At 42.6% G+C, this 19,688-nt stretch overlaps 1 protein-coding gene across 8 annotated transcripts in view; it reads left to right on the plus strand.

The window, feature by feature from the left end:
• The window catches only part of SLC4A10 (solute carrier family 4 member 10), a 164,958-nt gene that overhangs the window by 34,571 nt on the left and 110,699 nt on the right, over positions 1–19,688 (plus strand). For 2 of the 8 annotated variants that reach the window (XM_081870944.1, XM_081870948.1), the window contains exon 1: positions 10,205–10,792. The exons of the other annotated variants lie outside the window; for them this stretch is intronic. In XM_081870944.1, the coding sequence (XP_081727070.1) occupies positions 10,721–10,792 (72 nt within the window). In that variant the 5' untranslated portion in view covers positions 10,205–10,720. Of the gene's footprint in view, positions 1–10,204; positions 10,793–19,688 lie in introns of those variants that run through there. 8 annotated transcript variants of the gene reach the window in all.

The following is a 19,688-nucleotide window of genomic DNA, read 5'->3' on the forward strand; positions in this document are numbered from 1 at the left end:
ACTCTTGGCCACAAGGATGTATTTTTAGCTGAAGTGAAAAGCTGGAAATGGCATTGCAATATTTATACACAAGTAACTCCTGATTATGCTGTATATCAAGATGTATAGGTTGATGTGCCTACTGGCTGATAATACCCCTAGCCCCAATAATATTTTAAAGCATTTTCTATAGTGCTTCATCCATATTCCTGGCACACGCTATTTTATATAGGACTGTGGGAGTGCAGTAGTCTTGATGTGTTTGTATTCCCAGCTAAGAGTGAAATGACTAACATGGGCACCATCCTCTCATTCTGGCTATTACATTGTCAGTTCTGAGAGGCATCTTGAACACTTCTGATGGATTCTGAATGATCTGACTAGACCATTTTTATGTGGACCATTTTTATTTTTATGTGAATTTATGTGGAGTGTCTGCTGAAAAGCTTAGGCAAGTTTTGTCAATGAGATGAAGATATGTTGTCTTGGTGTGTTGGTTTTTAGATTTATATAACTTCAGGTGATTTTGGTACATATCCGGTGCATTGCCAGCTTAATTTAAGGTGCTGGTGATGACTTTTAAAACAATGAATCTTTTGGGACTGGATTACTTTGGGACTGGGAGACACCTGTATCAACTTACCTGTGCCTTAAGATTCACTCCAGAGGGCCTACTTCGGTGCACACCTGTAAAGACAAGTAGACTGTCAGATACAAGGAACAAATTTCACAGTGGATTTCAGCGACATGAGATTGGGCCTTGAAGACCCATCTTGTTGTCATGGCATTTGGCTAGTTGTAAATTAAGCTGTAGAAATTGTTGTCTTTTTTTGGTATGCTTATGTTATGCTGGACAATGTGTAGCTCCTTTGCTAGCTTTTAGCGGTGGATGTTTTAAATGGTATTAAATTACAGTCGTACCTTGGTTCTTGAACAGAATGCATTCCGGGAGTCCGTTCGAAAACCAAGACGCGGCTTCTGATTGGCTGCAGGAGCGTCCTGCAGCCAATCGGAAGTTGCGGAAGCCGCCCTGGATGTTTGGCTTCTGAAAATTGTTTGCAAACCGGAACACTCACTTCTGGTTTTCGATTGCTCGGGAGCCAAAACGTACGAGTTCCAAGGCGTTCAGCAACCAAGGTATGACTGTACATTGCATTGGTTATATTTTTTATGTTTATTTTGTAAGAGTGGTATGCAGTGCTAGACCTGCGCGGAGCAGCCCCACTGAAGTTACTAGACATGACTAACTTAGATTGATTCATTCATTTAAATGGGACTACTCCGAGCTGGTCACAACCCTGTGCCACTTTGTGAAGAATGTCTCTTAGTAAGCAGGCTGTACATCTCTTAAATAAATAAATACAAACTTGCAATTTTAAGAACACAATGGATAGTACTGGGCTGTGGTGTCTTTTTAGATGCTGAAACGTTGTGTCATTTATTTATTTATTTTGAAAAAGCAAACTTAGAACAGCAAAGCCCTTGCCCACATTAGTGTTCCATGCACTAAACACACTAACAATGTGTTTGCATGTAAAGTTAGCAGGCATGCTGCTGTTGTGATAATTCTACGGGTGAGTGGCCTCACATGATTTATGCAATTTGTAGTGAAATAAGTCTTTGCAGCCTTCCTCATAATTTTGTGCCATTGATGTCTCATCTGATGACTCGCTTGTAAAAAAACACACAACAATTCACCTTTGCCCACTTTGGTCCTTTTTTGTATGTGTGTGACTCAGGTTTAGTGAGTCACCTACAGTTTCCCCATTAGCCATTGTGTTCAACCTCAGGAAGTCATCTGAACACTGAAGGGATGCTTTTACTGGGAGATAAAACTCTGCTCCTACTCAACTATTGGCTGTGGACATGGCTTCAAAGCCAGGTGAGTCACTTCCTTGAGTAGACACTGATCTATATTATTAGCCTGCCTTGACATGACACCTTCTTGCGAGTGCAGGAGTAATTGGCAGATAAGTTCCCCCCAGCATGGTGTTATTTGCTCTTTCTGGATCCAAAATGGCTGATCTCTTTTTTCTAAGATATCTTTTCAGGCTTACAGCAGGCTTGTTGTCTGCAGAGGTTCCTAAGGACATAATATGAGCCTGTTGCATCGGGCTAGTGACCCATCTAGTCCAGCATCCTGTTCTCTCACAAGCCTGTGAGAAGCCTGCAAGCTGGTCATGAGCACAACAGCGTTCTCTCACCACTTAGGATTCCCCAAGGAACCCATATTGTCTCAGAAATCAGAAGTAGGACACAGCCACCATAGTGGGGAGCAGGAGAGCTGAAAATAATGCCAATATATTACACATCGGGCAACCAATGTGCTGCTTTGGTTTCAGATAGTACATGGGTAGACGAGTCTAACAAGCCTGGGACACAAATTTTCATGTCCATCTAGAGGCTATGGTGGCTCATTTACCAGTTGTTGTTTAGTCGTTTAGTCATGTCCGACTCTTCGTGACCCCATGGACCAGAGCATGCTAGACACTCCTGTCTTCCACTGCCTCCTGCAGTTTGGTCAAACTCATGCTGGTAGCTTCGAGAACACTGTCCACCCATCTCGTCCTCTGTCGTCCCCTTCTCCTTGTGCCCTCCATCTTTCACAACATCAGGGTCTTTTCCAGGGAGTCTTCTCTTCTCATGAGGTGGCCAAAGTATTGGAGCCTCAGCTTCAGGATCTGTCCTTCCAGTGAGCACTCAGGGCTGATTTACTTAAGAATGGATAGGTTTGATCTTCTTGCAGTCCATGGGACTCTCAAGAGTCTCTTCCAGCACCATAATTCAAAAGCATCACTTCTTCGGCGATCAGCCTTCTTTATGGTCCAGCTCTCACTTCCATACATCACTACTGGGGAAACCATAGCTAGTGTTAACTCTGGTGTATACTCAATTCTGGTGTATATTTTGCTCTAGGAAGCTTAGTTTGGTCAGAATCACTTCTAGAGTTCACACTAAGTACATTATTTCTGGTAAATGAGCCACCATAGCTGCTAGAGGGCCGTGATAATTTGTGTCCTGGGCTTTTTAGATTCATCTTCCCATCTATTATCAGAAACCAAAGGGGCGCATGGGTTGCCAGATGTGATTTTTGTTTCCAGCTGTCCTACCCCACTACTATGGTTAGTAGCTGTTGATTGCCTTGCCCTCCATAAAGTTATCTAACCCTCTTATAAGAACATAGTAGCCTGAAAACATTTTATTTTTTTACCAGTCTAGGCTAGTAGCCTTTGTTTTCATGCCAGCTACAGAGGTGGACCAGTGTGGATTTGCAGGCTAGTAAAAACAGACATCACCTTCTGCCAAGCACACTGTCTCTACCACACTGCACTGTCTCTACCACAAAGTGTTTGTGGAAACTTCCTCTGCAGGTAGCGTGGGAATTAAAGCAGCCTGTTGCCTGCCTAAGGTGATCATTACTTAACTGAGGGAGTCGCTTCCTCGCATCTCTTTCCCCCTTGAGATTCATCCAGTGTTTCAGAGTGGAACAAATCAATCAAAATCAAGGGAACATTTGCGTCCTCCTTATGTTTATCCCCCTGAGGTTCTGATAACAGTAATTCAGCAAAGTACACAACACCTCTGTCCTCAGGAACAGAGCAAGCCAAATAATGCCATTTTTGTTTCCAGAGCTAAGCAAAACAGATTTAAAATCCCATGAGTGACCATGGGGAAAGGTGAAGCCTCGTTGAAATGGACAGCTGCGCAAAAACACAACCATCCTGTTGTGCAGTGGCTGTTCATTTCAGTGGGGCTCAAATGGAAGAACTTCCAAGGTGAATCTGACCCCACAGGTCAGATCTGTGTCCAACTCTGCCACCTTTAATGAGGCCTCAGCTGTATCACTGGAAGCATCCTCCTCATTCTGTCACATGGTCTTTGCTTCCTAAGAATATTCTATCTCTGTGATTGAAAGTGCGTTGCATTTATTCATTTATTTAGAATTACATTTATATCCCACCTTTCCTCCAAGAAACTGCAGGTGGCATACACAGTTGCCCTCTCCCTATTTTATTCTCACAACAACTCTGTGAGGTAGGTTGAGAGGTGGTAACTGGACTAAAGTCTCCCAGTGAGCTTCATGGCTTAGTAGGTTTCTGAACCCTGGCCTCTCAAGTCCTGGCCTGACGCTCGTAACCACTGCACCACACTAGTACGAAGCACATTCTAGAATTGTTAGGCAGAAGAAAGAATGGATTCATGGTTTACTTTGCAGCTCTTCTTCATAAATGGATGGCTGTGTGGTTGTGAAGACCCTTATTCCCCTCACAGAGCTATGATTCCAGAGTTCCTTGGGAGGAGGGCTTGACTGTTAAACCACTCTGAACATACTAGCTAAGTGAGAGATGCAGGGGTCTCCTAACAATTCTCACTCCCCCCTTACCAAACTCCATTTCCAGGATACCTTAAAGGAAGCCATGACAGTTAAAGTTCCATGATAGTGCTTTAAATGTACAGTGAGGATGTGGCCTTAGATAGTAACTCGACAGAATATTCTTTCTGATAAAAGTTAAGAAGATTTTGCATGGTTATATCACATGCAAAATCATCTTAAGGGGACAAAGCATTCACTTTGTATTTTTGCAGTGGCTTAGCAACTGTAATGATTGCATGCCCTGATTTACTGGCAGCCCCCAAGATATTTGGGGCACAGATTCTAAAACTGTGGCAGTTTCCAAGTAACAAATATGCTGCTTGTTTCTTTAAGTTGACATCATGTTTACTTTGATACAGCAGACCATGCTATGTTTTGAGCATTTATTTTATCTAGTACATTTTTGTCTCTCCCTCCTTCCAAGGAGATCTGGGCAATATGCATGGTTCTTTATACTTGCAAGAACCCTGTGAGGTAGCTTCAGCGGAAAGAGAGACAGAGACAGACAGAAAGAAACAAATTGACCTGATGTTGGCCAGTGAGCTTGTGGCTGAATGGAGATGTGGACCTAGACTTTCCCAGTCTAACACTCCAAACACAGCCTTTCTCAATCTTGGGTCCCCAGATGTTCTTGAATGCCCATCATCCCTGACCCTGCTAGCTAGGAATGATGGGAGTTGAAGTCTAACAACACCTGGGCACCCAAGCATAGCTGTCAACTTTTCCCTTTTCTTGCGAGGAATCTTATTCGGAATAAGGGAATTTCCCTTAAAAAAAAGGGAAACGTTGACAGCTATGCACCCAAGGTTGAGAAAGGCTGCTAACCTCTATGGTTAGCCTTTCCTATCCTTGGGTTACTGGGCAGGGGCAGTGGTTGTTATGGGGAAAGAACAATGTTGCTTCAACAACAACCAGACAGATACTGAACCCTATATAGTTGCAGCAGCTATATTTCAATTTACCCACACTGAGGTTAGAGGGGCCCAGCTTGGTCCAGTAGTCTTCTACTCTAGTGGAAAGATTCTGGCCCACTGGGATCTCTTGTGATGTAGTCTTCCAAGTCCAAGGCAGCAACGCTACATCCACAGGCCAGAGCTTGTCTGGTGGAAGCATTCCTGGTGCTGTTCCCTTTCCTGTGTGCCATTCCCCTTTTGATGCTGTCATTGATCTTGTTGAAGAAAACAGGCTTTGACAGTTTTCATTCATGGGCTATATACTGATATCACTGAATGCTGAATTATGCCATCGTGTAATTATGAAAATGTTAAATAACTCCCTTGCAAACACCAACATCATAAACATTTTTTTTTTAAAAAAAAGCTCGCAAACTGGCACACAGTGGTGTTTTATTTACTAATAGCACATTTTGGATGTGGGATTCATTAAAACTGGCTCAGAGTTTCACAAGCTTCATGGCTGGGTGCCTTTTCTATGCTCTGCCTCATGATGGACTGTAAATCAAGGGAAGGTGGAAGCATCTAAATCATTTCTAAAACTATTGTAGCAGATAATGTGAAAGGCCAGACCAACAGATGAATGTTTGGCATGTGGAGGAATGTTATTATTATTTTATTTTTATATGCCACCTTTCCTTCAAGATGGCATACATAGTTCTCTCCCTCTCCAGTATATTCTCACAACAACCCTGTGAATGTAGCCTAGGCTGAGAGGTGGTGATTGGCTCAAGCTCACTCAGTGAGCTTCATGACTCAGTGTGGATTAGAATCCTGCTCTCCCAGGTTCTAGTTGGAATGCTCCCACCACTATACCACATGACCTGTTACGACCTGTATATTGGTGATGGTGCAGTGCTCAATCCCATTGTGTGGCACCAGTATAATCATCCAGATGGGCCAGTGTAAGGAGCCTTTGACGAACCACATGTATACCTGGGAACTGAACATGGTGGCCAGGTTGATAGCCAGAGAACGTCCCTGCAGGCCCAGCATCAGCACAGAGTACCTTAGGAAGCTGTCAAGGTCCCAGCAAGGTCCATTACAGCTGCTTGCTCTGGACTCTTTTTAAGGTGGCTGGATCTGGAACCTCTAGTTTAATTCCCCACAATGACTTTGATGAGCATTCTGGGAAATTGAAAGGCTAGCTCTTTGATCAGCATCAGTCAGGTGCATGTCATGAATTACTGGGAGCTGAGCATGGCACTGTGGATGTTCTTCAACCATCATTAGAAAGTTGGGGCTAGGACTCCAAGCACTGCTACCATCACTGTCACCAAGTAACCATACCAGGGTTAACCCAACTAGGAGGAGGTCTACCAGAGGGCACGTTGGTGAGGTTCAACTCGAATTTGGCATCAGCCCTGCATACATGTACCTTATTAAGCTCCTGAAATTGCAGGAGGTGGGGCAGATGTCAAGCTGTATGCATGCTCCCCAGATTTTTAACCTAGCAATCCCAGAGTTGAGATCTCATACAGTCTAATGGCCTTGCAGTAAATGGTAGCGTTATTCTGCTTTGCTTGGTGGTACATCAACACGGGTGCTGATTGCACAGACTGTGGGTCATGTAGGATCTCAACTCTCAGGTTTGTCGAGCTCCAGCTACCTGCAGTGGCACAGGAGTTCTGTGTGGAAGGGAGTCTCCTGGCCCATGGTGTGTCTGTTTTAGGTCTTGCACTAGAAGAGCATCCCCATCAACCTGGTGGTGTGCAGATGTTTTGGACTACAACTCTCCACCTCCATGGCAGTTAGCACTGCCATGAGACTGATGGGAGTTGTAATCCCCCCAAAATCTGCTGGACATTAGGTCACAGGAGGGGACTAGACTGCTGCATGAGAAAAGTCATACCTTATCCAGTGATGGCTCTGTAATGCACACAAGCTCATGTATGGACAAAAAAACAAAAACTGCAGAAGACACCTATCAGAGTACTGTGAATTTGTGTGCAAGCTGTTATATACAGTGGTACCTCAGGTTAAGTACGTAATTCGTTCCAGAGGTCCGTACTTAACCTGAAACTGTTCTTAACCTGAAGCACCACTTTAGCTAATGGGGCCTCCTGCTGCTGCCGCGCCGCCGGAGCACGATTTCTGTTCTCATCCTGAAGCAAAGTTCTTAACCTGAAGCACTATTTCTGGGTTGGCGAAGTATGTAACCTGAAGCGTATGTAACCTGAAGCGTATGTAACCCAAGGTACCACTGTAATGCTGTTTTCTCTCTACTCAGTGGTGGTTTTTTTTGTAGCTGATCAATAGATGTGTGGTATTCTTGATCCCCGTATCATAATTTCCATTTCTTCTTCTTCTTTTTCTTCTTCTTTTTCTTCTTCTTCTTTAAAAAATGTGGCATATTTCATAAGAACATTTTGTGTTGAAGTAGGTTAGGTGAAATATCAACTAAATTTAAAACCAGGCCGACTGACTTCTCATTCTCTAGAGGGGCAAAGCATATGTTCAAGCAGGTTCTTAGTCACTGCTCTCTAGTATTAAAGCAGCTGCTTTAAGTCTGGTGCCGTGATTGTACTGACACATGGTGTAAGGCTGCCGCCTATTTCCCTGCTTTGCTCATGGGTCCATCTAACTTAGTATTGTTAAAACCAATTAGCAGTAGCTCTCCAGACTAGAGTCTTTCCCAAGTTTTGCCCGGAGATACCAGGTATGGAACTTGAGATCTTCTGCATGCAAAAGATGAGCTCTATGACTGCCTCCTGGCTCACTGGTAGACAATTCGCCTTGCACCTGAAAGGTCCCTGGTTCAATCCCTGGCATCTCCAGACAGGGCTAGGAATGGCCCCAGTCTGAAACCTTGGAGTGCTGCTGCCAGTTGTTGAAGACAGCACTATACTAGATGGGCCAATGGTCTGACCCATTCTAAGCAGTCTCTTATGTGCGTGATCTTGCTCCCAGGATGCAGTAAGTGTTTGGAATTACGGTATATGCTATATTTTCTACCCAATATTATTTTGCCTGTCTTGTCCTTGCTGCTGCATGGAACAATGCATGAACTGAGACCTTGTATCTGTAAGTAAAGGAGTTCAAACTTACTGAAGAGTGTGGTCTGCTTATGGTGGGAAGGGTAGAAACAGGTCGGCTGCTGTGTGCAGCTGAACGGGATGAAAAGGTCTGACAACCTATATTCCTAAGGCTTTACTGCGCTGCTTATCTTTGTGAGTTTAATACTCTGCTACTGGGGCTCTCGGTGTGCAAGCCACTTGTTTTGAATCCTGGTACCCAGCCAATTATTTTGTTGTTCACCCACAAATGTGGGTCCACAGGGATTCATTTGTTTTAATTCCTCACAAAAACAAACTTGGAGCCAGTATTGGTTTGTGTAAGTAGTAATAGTGTGAGTGCAAAACAGCTGCAAAGTAACAACTATTATCGATGAATTAATACAGCTTCCATCATGTCTCCAGCAAGATTTGCAATGTAGCCTCAGTAGAATAGGGTTAGAGCCTGGTATGTCCCCCGCCTCTATGTCTGGACCCTAATAAAATGTTCCCTTCTCAGCTCCTGTTTGAATAGATGACATATTCTCTAGATAGGATCTCTCTTGTTTTACTTGAAAAATAGAAATGCTTTATGGTCGTTCCTTTTTTTGTGGTGGGATGTAAAACTGACATTCTAATTAGGTGTAATAGCAAATGTACCTGTCAATGTTCATCATTTCATATCACCCACAAAGAACCTCTTTGGATTTAAGCAAAGGCAAATGCTCTTCCATGTTGGATAAATGAAGTATGTGGCTTGTTCAGATGATGAGTGTTCCTGTAACCCATCTCTGTCCTCCTAACACAGTAAAGATTAGCGGGGGAAATCACTCATTCATTGGCTGATCTTGGGCTAGCCACTTTTTCTGTGCCTCAGTGTTTGCCAGCTGTAAAATGGGACCAGAATGGTCTCTAAATGATATAAATGTAGTATAGTACATGTATATGCATTCCATGTATTTTATATGCTATGCAGTTTGTGGTTTACCTTGATTCTTTTGCCACTAGGAACCAACTGCATGCATGCATCCATCCATTTTCTTCTTGTGGCACATTTCAGCCGGGATTTTGTTGGCCTCACCACTGTTGGGCTGCCAGATTACACCATCAGTCCCACCCTCTCATGCACAAGAGTGTCCTTATTTTTGTCTGTATGGCCAATGTCACATGCTGAGCTACAGCTGAGCCTTTTTCAGAATTGGAGTATGGCTCTAATACGACTACACTTAAAAATATTATTATTTGCTGAAAATAATATGATCACCTGCAAATCTGAAAAAAAAAACAAAAACAGGTTACTGCGATCCTCTTAAAACCATTGGGAGCAAACCCACTGAAAACAATAGCATTGGTCTTGAGGATCAGCTTTGAAAAGCAAACAAACAGAGCATTTGATTCACTGGGATCACAATTTAAAATGGCACAGAGTGATTTCTGCTAAAATATTGTGAGAGATAACCGTGCTACTCTTGTGTCTTGCTAATGGATTGTTCACAGCTCTTCAGAAGAGAGCAATACAATTTCTGATGGAGTGAAATGGGCTACAAGAACAGAAATACAGGCATGTGATCACTCTGTTTGGTACCCAAATACATTTGCCCTGTCATAATACTGGCATCTTTTCAAGGTATGTTGATGTCTGGGTTGCTGCCAGGGAGCAGTGCACAAAATGCAAGGAGGATACAGCTTTGTGAAAATGAGCACAGCCACACACACACACACAAAGATATATATATGATGCATATTTTAATCTCAATGGTGTTTTCAGTTCATTTGATATGATTCCAGAGGATCTTAAGTGTCCTCCTGCTTCTGAATTGCATATGATTTCTTTCTGGTAATTTCCCTGTCACCTCATACTGTGGAGCTTTCCACTCAGAACGGCAGTGTTGCATGTTAAGAAGTGGTCATGCAAGCAAATTGAGATAACCTGGATATGTCATTTTGCCTGGCTATCTCTCTCTCTCTCTCTCTCTCTCTCTCTCTCTGTCGCTCTGTTTCAAAGCAATGTGTGTTGCATAATGGCTGTTTCCACCTTTAATTGCCTCGAGATTAAGCAACAACCAAATCATCGTTCTCTATAATGGCAACCCGAGGATTTATAGTAACGTGAGTGGAGAGCTGAAGGATGTGGCTTGCTCTGTTTCGATGATGCGGGATTGCTCTAAGCAGCAAGCTTAGTGTTTTCTGAAAACATTAGCAGCATCGCTGATGTAGCTGTGCCAGCCTCTTTCGCTACTAGATGACTGGAACTGCTCACAGGGGGGTGGGGTGGGGGCAAGGGAACTATCTTTGAGATCCGATCTTTCGAAAGGAGCTCGCTCATCATTTGCTAAATGGAGAAACCTGATGTTTTCCTTGCTGGCCCAGAAGATGCCTGAGAGATAGAGAGAGAGTGATGCATTGTTATAAGGCAGGGAATGCTTTCTGGGAATAGAAAGGTCATGCATCTTGGGATCGGGGAGCCATTCCAGTCTCTAACCAGTCACCAGGTATGGCCTTGTGGTTTATATTCCTATTTGTGGCTTACATTATTATTTCAAACACTGCCTTTTGCATTTCTTTTCTGGTTCATTTTAAAATGGGATCAAGTCGTCATGTTTTTTAAATGCTAGATTCCATGCGGGATTTAGACTACGGGCAGCTTGTCTTAAAATGCAAGAAGGTATATGGGTGGTTTTTTTGGGGGTGTGTGTGTGTGTGTGTGTGTGTGTGTGTGTGTGTATGTATGTATGTATTAGAAATAAAAAGTCATAAGGGTATTTTAAAAGAGACAGCAAATATTCAGTGTGTAGATGTTGTTCTGCTCATGTCTGCTGAAACATATATGCACCAGTTCCATGGAATAAAACATCAGAACCGTGGAATAGCTCACAGCATGAATTTGGAGGTTTGTACTGCTTGTTGGGCTGACGATACAAAGGTCATTCGCACAGTGGCATGTTAATTAGGATTGCACATCCTTTTCATGAAAGCACATTGCGAACCATCCTGTTTTATGAAAAGTGGGCTGAAAACAGCCTATCACAATCAGGGCTGGGGATAAGCCATTCTGCATAAGACATATTTTTTAAAAATAGTAGATGTAGGTTTGATTATTTTTTTCAAGGCTTGACGTTTACATTTCAAGCAGCTGCCTTGCTCCTCTGAAGAGTGCAAGGATCTTTTCCCCCTAACAACTTTTGTTGAGAAAAGCACGCACAAATGGCTTGAGAAGCTGAGGTGGGGCTTGATTTTAAAATATTGAATATTTAAAATATTTCAAGCCCTACAAATATTTATATATTTATACTGTAGCATTCCTTATTTTTTTCTGCATTCAGCCCTCACCAATCCCATTGCTATCACAGGTTTTATAAAACCTGAAGCAAAGTTACAGGAATAGGAAGCGGCTGGGTCTGTATTTTATGTAACCTTTCAACCACCATAGTGTCTCCAGCAGCCTATTTTGATGCGCTGGGTTGGGTGGTGGGGGGCGGGCAACGAAATTGAAAACAGTATAATCAGCTTAACCATGTTCATTGCAAATGGCGCTGAATAGCCAAAGGTAGGGGCTCTTGCTTGTGCATCGCTCATAGTGTGTAAGGAGATTATGTCTAAAAGTAGACACAAATGTGATTCCTTTCTCTCTCTCTCTTTCTGGCAATGGCTTTGAATATCAACTTAACTGCTTCCGACTTGTTTGCTGGACATTTCCTTGGTAACCTGTTAGGATGTGTCATAAAGCAGTGGTTATTAAACTTCCCACCCCCTCACCCGCCAGACCATTGCTGAGGAATTGGGGCCATTTAATGATTTTTCTTCCTGTTATAGCAATTGTAAGGTGCTATGCTAGATGTTTTTCATTTTTTAACTGAGTATTCATTGCTGCTTTCATTTGTTTTGTTGAATTCCATGGAATTTGGACTACTCAATGATAAGAAATAAAAGAAGCAATTAAAAAAATCAATTAAAATCTGGGTGACTATTTAATGGGGTGGATGTGCCGTCTCCTGTCTTCAGTCACTAAACCGCAGATGACCTGACATATGCAGATCACCTGACCACTGGTGGTCCATCCACCATACTTTGGCGACCCCTGTTTTAGTGACAATAATATAAAGGGAAACATTGGTTATATTCCTGTAGCGTTTCATGTACAGTTGATGTTCAGTTTCTGCAAGTGATGCTCAGATTGGTCCAGGAGGGTGGGTGTTTTCTGACCCTTGAAGGCTCACGGATTTTTAAAGGGTGAATATGTTTATAATTCAGAAGGCAGATATATAAAAAGTTCAGTGGTTTGGTTATTTTAAAAAATTGACATGTATTAATTTGTTTCTCTGGTTGCTTACTTTCTTAGAAATGCATGTTGGAGACCCTGGCAGAGGTCTAAAGCTATGGCTCACGCAGGAATCTGGTCAATCATTTTTAATTAAAAACATATATTAAAACAATATTTGTTTTGTGGCTTGTAACTATAATTGATATGTTTCCTGGTGTACTTATCCAGCTTACGTTTTGATTAACAGTAGGGGAGATGAACACATTCTTAAGCTTGATTAGTTTTGGAATGGGTTTAATGTTACTTTTACAGTTGCTACAAACCATATTTAATCATCTTTCAGAATTGAGTTTTGGAGAATTTTAATGCAAGGAGTACATTCTGTTTCTTGGCAGCTGCCTGAAATTCCTGTGGGCATTCTGGTGATCTTTCAAGGCTAGTTTTGATTTTTTTTCTTCATGAGGACCAGATCATCTCAAAATGAATATGGTAGAGCTGGAAAAGGTTCAGAAATGGCAGCCAGGAGGATAAGTGGTCTCGAGCAACTCCTCTATGAGGAAAGGTTTGGATTTTTTTTTTCTTTAGGAAAAAAGACAAATAGGAGGGACACTGTGCACGGTGCAGAGAAAGTTATGCAAAAAATAAATAAAATTCTCCCCATTTTGCATATTAATAGAACCATCCAGTGGTTCCACTGGATGGGTCATCCAGTGAAGCCAAGTGGTAGAAGATTCAGGATAGACAAGAGGAAATAGTTATTTACACAGCAGACAAGTATACATTTTGCTAATTCAAGATGTGTTGATGCCCACCAACCTAGATGGCTTTCAAATAGGATTAGCTGTATTTGTCATTAATCCGCCTATGAATGGCCAGTGGTATTAACTGTCTGTACTCAGAGCTACATGCATGTTAAAATCATTGATGTAGGCTCTTCTCAAGTGCCCATTATGAGACTGGTGAGCACAAGGAGCAGGGCTTTCTCTGTGGTGGCCCCTCAATTTTAGAATTCTCTACCAGCTTTCCCCTGTAAGGCTATTCCATTTCAGGCCTCCAGAAAGGACTTGATGATCCACTGGCCTGGTCTGCAAGTCATATTAAGTGAAACCATGGCTTATTGTGAATGCTGATATGTTTTTATTTATGCAGTAATAAAATACAATACTACCAGCAATAATAAGCACAAATGCTTGTGAAACCTCCAAGTAGCTTTGTATAATAGGCTTAAGTAAGACTGATAGCACCACTGGAGACAGAATGAGCTATTAACTAAGATAGTTTATTAAAAGGATATTATGTACATTAAGAGAGTAATGGTTTGTTTGCTTGTTGGAAGCAGCAATAAAACAACTGTTAGCACATACAGTATCCACACTTTGAGAAGGCTCTTAAAAGAATCAAATGTGTTCAGAGTAGAATGGAAATAATATAAATTGATTGAATGCTTAGTAGAACTTAAGCATGGGCAGCGTGAACAATTATTAATTTAAACCATTTCTTGCTTTACATGGCTTTGAATCTTAGAGGAAAACTCAAGTTCTGGTATGTCAGTGTCTTATTTTATAAAACTTGAAGACTGTGTCTTTCCATCAGAACTTGGTATCTTCTGACTCTCCCATTGTTTTGTTTTGTCTACCATATGTCTTAATAGAACTCTAGGGTTGTCACCTTTGATCAGGCAAAACAAAGGACAGGTTGGGCAAAATACACGACATGCTGTGGGGGCTAAAAATTACTTTACCTGGTGGAGAAATGACTTCAAAGCAATCCATTACTCACTCTCGCTCTCTGTGGCTCCGAGTTTCAGTCTCCAACCCAACCACTGCTTCTAACAATGTTCCCACACGGTGCTGATCTTCTCCTCCGTTTCTCACTCTCTGTCCCAGGAAGGGACAGTTGCAGCTCCATCCCACCAAGGGAGCTGCTTCTGTGTGGAGGCTCCTCTTCCTTGCTCTTGTTTCTGCTTGCACAAGGCAAGTGAACAGGCAGCAACAGTGAAGGGGAGCAGGGCCAGGGGGTTCAGAGGATTCGTAGAACTGGGGAATGCCCTTCCAGTGGAAACCATTGATCAGTGACTCTGTATTTTCCAAGCATATTGCATTTGGCTGGCTAGTTTTTCAAACAAACAAATCATTTACAAGCAATTAAATTTGTTGTGGGATCTCTATGAAGTGATTTGAAAATGCAAACTGAGTGTCAGAACTGAGTGTTTTGAGAAAAAAAATCAGTGTCCTGTACACTGGAAGAAGAGGGCTAAGCTGTAACAACAGAAGCCCACTTCAGGCTTCTCCAGCAGAGATTTCGCAGGCATCCTCACTTTTGACTTCCTTGAAGACCTTTTTATGGCGGCAGGTCTGTGCAGTTGTTTAAAACGTTCTTGATTAGCCGGTCCTCTGAATTATTGTTATGCGCTGTTTTTTAAAAATAGCGTTTTATGATTTCATTTCCTGAGTATTGTCATAAGTTCATGAAATGCCAGTGAATAAATGCTTTTGTAAATAAATAGTCAGATGAATGCATGGGTACTCCTATTAGATAGTGAGCACACCATTTCCAAAATATCTTAAGTGTTCTGCACCTTCCTCTCCCAACCTTTCCATACTGAACATGCAGGAAGATTCAACCTGCATTCATCTGAATGTGGTTAGACTCTTCACGTCTATTGAGAAGCTAATTGTACAGAGTTCTGGTTCATAGGGAGGATGCTAAATGACCTTAACTAAATGTAGTTTGAGTCACCTTCATAGGTTCAAAGAGCTGACATGCACAGGGATGATGGGGCAGACGTTGTGTGTGTACCCCCTTCACATTTTAAGCCCACATACATACTTTTGAACATCTGAACAATCTTACCTACAAGGATTAACATCTGCCTTACGTTGTCTTCTTGCTTTGAACCCCCTCTCTAGCAACCAGTTCAGCTGCTATGATGCCATGGGATGTTAATAAATGTTCTAATGGTCCAGAAGGAATGTGGATACGCAATACACTTCCTGTGAGAGAAGGGTAAAGGGCAGAGGTGCAGAGATACGAGGGACTGTCTGCTGTCATCTGGAAAGCAGACAAGGCATGCGGTTGTTTGGAGATGGGATGCTGGACAAGCAAGGAAGCTTTGGTTTGGAAGTACAGCTGGGACCCAGCATGACCCAGATGCATAGGGAATGAAGGGAGAAGGGAAGAGGATAGCTAGTAGAAATGTGAAGGCACAATGGTCAAAAGATAAGAGTTATGAGGGAAATGGGTGGAAGACAAGGGTAGGACATGGAGGAAAACCTCAGACGGGATTTGGGAGTAATTGGGCCTTTCTGCTTTGGACAGGATGAAAATAGTGTGGCACGGAAGCTGTGGAGGTTGAAGCGGTAGATGTCAGAGGAAATGGTGAAATTGTGAATTTCACATATTGATTTGCACTAACAAGACAAATCTTTGACTGCAGGTCTTCAGTCTGTTATATCAGTCATGTGCTTATTGCTCCATCTAGTAATCTGTAATGGAAGGTTGCTGTTCTAAGGGCAGCTCATCAATATGTCTTCCTATAGGCACTCTGCTGTAACAGCAAACCATGCATGAATGTTATTAAGCATTAATGAACCTTGTGACACTTCTGCGAGCCATAAATATTTCCCCAGCTACTTTGCAGAAATCATTCTGGCACATCTGGGGAAAATGAATCTAATTCACTAGAGCAAGATGGCTTTCTGCCATGATTGGCACATTCTTTTTTTTGGCTGTGTCTCTCAAACCTGTTGAACTTGGATCCCCTCTTTTAAACCTCCTGTAACACCTGGGTCCTACCTTTGCTGGAGGTAGAGGTGACTGACAGCACACTTCTCTTGGACTAAGCCATGTTGACACTTACTTTTGAATAGGCATGCCTAGGGTTCCATTCTAAAGCTCAGCCCGGAATTAATTTGCAATGCCAGACAGAAGTGGCTTGCTGAGTGGGGTGGAGCCATTACGCCAGCTTCCTGCCTTACTGGGAAGGGTGAGGTGGTGGGGAGGCCAGCAAGGTGCAACTGCACTGGCAGGAAGGACAGTTTGTTTTTGCTGGTACATTGAGACTTTGTGCTGACCTCTTCACCCCTCTCAAAAAGCACCAGCTGGAAAGCTAGCAGAGTGCTTCCACTCCCATTCGGTGAGCTGCTTCTGATGCCAGGGCTCAAATATATAGAGACTTCATTGATGCTTACTGTTGTGCTAATTTTATGTAAACTGGTAAATAAATACAGTGAAAATTGGGCCTTGCCCCACACTTTCTTGCCCTGATTGAACTACACAGTTCCATAGAAACAGCCTCCTGAATTACTTGCTAGATCAGTCCAATAAATGATGCATACACAATGTGCATCTGAGTTCAGGCACTGCGTCAAAAGAAATTTTATGCCTGTCTATATTGTGAACATAAACAGCAATAAAACAACATAACCAACCAGAGCCAAAGGGTCACGTATCATGCGCAAGGCATGGAACTCTCAGGCACAGACTACAAAGTTTGGAACAGACCTTAGGTAGTGTAAAGGCTCTCAGTCTGTTGCTTGGATCCATGCCTTTCTTGGTCCTCATCTTCACAGTTGCATCACTTACTGGTAGCTATTTGCTGAGGCTACTTCAGTCTTCGTTAGTGTTTGGCATTTCTCCTCTGTCTGCAGTGTCAGCTCTGTGCAGAATCCCCGGGCAGCAGTTTTCTTCCGAAGCTCCAGCTGAGACACTCTCTTCAAATGTGGTCTCCCCATGTCTCCAGTCCGTCGTCAGCGTTGGGTCCCACATCTTGTAAATCAGAGTTACCCAGTCACTGAAGATGTATCTGGCATGCCTCCAGTTCAAAGTCTTGAATGCAGATACAATAAAAGGCTATTGTCATTCACCGTGGCAGGATTAAGGAACAAGAACAATTCAGACATAATGAAGATTCAATAAAGGAACATTGGAAGTTGTATCACTTAATGAAGCTTGACATGCTGCTCTGGGTTCCTTTGAGCGAGGAAGGGCAGGGTAGAAATGTAATAATAATAATAATAATAATAATAATAATAATAATAATAATAATAAACTAATATGAATGACAGTGCACTTTTTGCCTATACGTATAGAAAGAGAAAACTGTAGTTTATGACCTTATTTCTTTTCTACAGTATATCAAAAATTGAGGGTAGGATCCAGTTAAGACAAACTTAAGACAAGAAGATGACCGTGAGCAATATCATGGGAGGGATGTTTCTAGGACCAAGGTGTAGCTATGAACCTTCCTTATTATTTTTGCTATTGGATGCTGCATGTTGTTTACGAATTGGAATGTGGTTTTTTCCTGTACTGTATGCTATTATCAAAACAAAACAAATTCCTTCCAGTAGCACCTTAAAGACCAACTAAGTCAGTTCTTGGTATGAGCTTTTGTGTGCATGCACACTTCTTCAGATACACGTGTACTACTGGAAGGAATTTGTTTTGTTTTGACTATGGCAGACCAACACGGCTACCTATCTGTAACTGTATGCTATTATATTTGCTGTTGCTTTGCTATGCTGTTACAAAATTGCTGTTGTTTTGCTGTGCTACGAAATCATTGCTATGTTATTGTTTTGCCATGTTATTATGAAATGGTTTTTGCAGCGTTTGTTTGAAATACATCCCTGCTTCTTTGTCGTAAGCTGCCTTGAGCACGATTTCATGTGTGTGGAAAAGCGGCACACAAATAAAACAATTGAATGAATGAATGGAAACTCAAGAGTAGACCCCTTGGAACAAATAGACTGAAGTTAGCCATGCCCAATGATTTCAGTGGGTTACTTCGGGGCCGTCTTAAACATGTTGCTCTGACCTGCAGGGAGCCATGTTGCTTGCATGTTCCAAAATTGAAAACGCAAAGGAGGAAGATGTATGGCCAGTCACGCTCACAAAACATTTTGGGATCCCAGATTCTTTAGGTCACTAAACCTATTACTTGGAAACTGCATGCTGATTTGTGGCCTGTTGCATAAATTCCATGCATAGTTCTCAATGGCACAGGTATATGTTCTGCTGTGGAATCCAGTACTCTGGGTACTTACCTATACTCTTGCCACATTTACCCATAACAGAACAGACAAAAATGCTACATGTACTTGATGCATGTAGGCTTTGTAGACATTTCTACATGGAAAGGACTTTCTAAAGGAAATTTGTCTTCTGCTCCATTGACCTGCGAAAGCATGGTGCTGTTGTGAGAATTTCTTGTGTTCCTAGCAGCGTAGCTTTTCAGAGTTTATTTTATCTGCCTGTAATATTTTGTAGCATTCCAAGATTAAACTGACCTAGCCAGAAGGAAAGTAGGGGGTGGTAAATGAGATTAGCTTGGTGGCAGTGCTAATACTTTTCGTGTGTGTGTGTGTCCCAGATTTGATTCCCAGCATGCGCCATCAAAAAGACCATGTAGCAGAGATGATGTGGATAGTCTCACAAATTTATGAAGACAGATTCATAATCGTATTGGTGGTCTACAACTTAACAAATGTTCTAAAAGGGTACATGCAAACGGTGAAATCTATATCAACATACTTCTCAGTGAAGTTCCTGGTGTGCATGTAAATATAAACCAGACTTATTGCGTGGACAGGCGGAGTCCCCAGATCCCGAGTGGTCCCCCCGTCATGTGGAATAACGACTCTAGACAACGTGCTATGGGATTAAATTGGCCACAACTTTATTAAATTTCAAATGTGGGTAGACCTTGGCTCAGGCATTGGGCGTTCTCCCTCCCTAGTCCCCAGCCGGGGACCTAGGGAGCATCAGGGTTATCCAGTGTGTGTGTGGGGGATGGGCCGGCTCTGGAGAACATATGTTCAAGCAGAGATAGCCGCCCCCGTTACGCCGCCGCAGGGGAGAGCAATGACGACCTTTCGGCGTACGGCCAAAGCCTCCCTTCAAAAACCCCTTTAACGGGGAACCCTGGTATCGCCGCCGCAAAGAGGAAGATGGACTAAAGGATTCCGCCCAAGGCCTGATACCGCCAAAGTTGTGACGTTTTGCTACGGGAAAGGCGAAACCTGCCAATGCAGGGAAATTCCTTTCTGGCCCTTTAACAGCGACCTTATCGTAGCAGCGCCCGCATACCTGTGGAGACAGGTTAACCTGCAAAACCTATGAAGAAA

The sequence above is a fragment of the Podarcis erhardii genome (genome assembly GCF_964252035.2).
Source record: "Podarcis erhardii genome assembly, chromosome: 1".
Classification (NCBI taxonomy): Eukaryota; Metazoa; Chordata; class Lepidosauria; order Squamata; family Lacertidae; genus Podarcis; species Podarcis erhardii.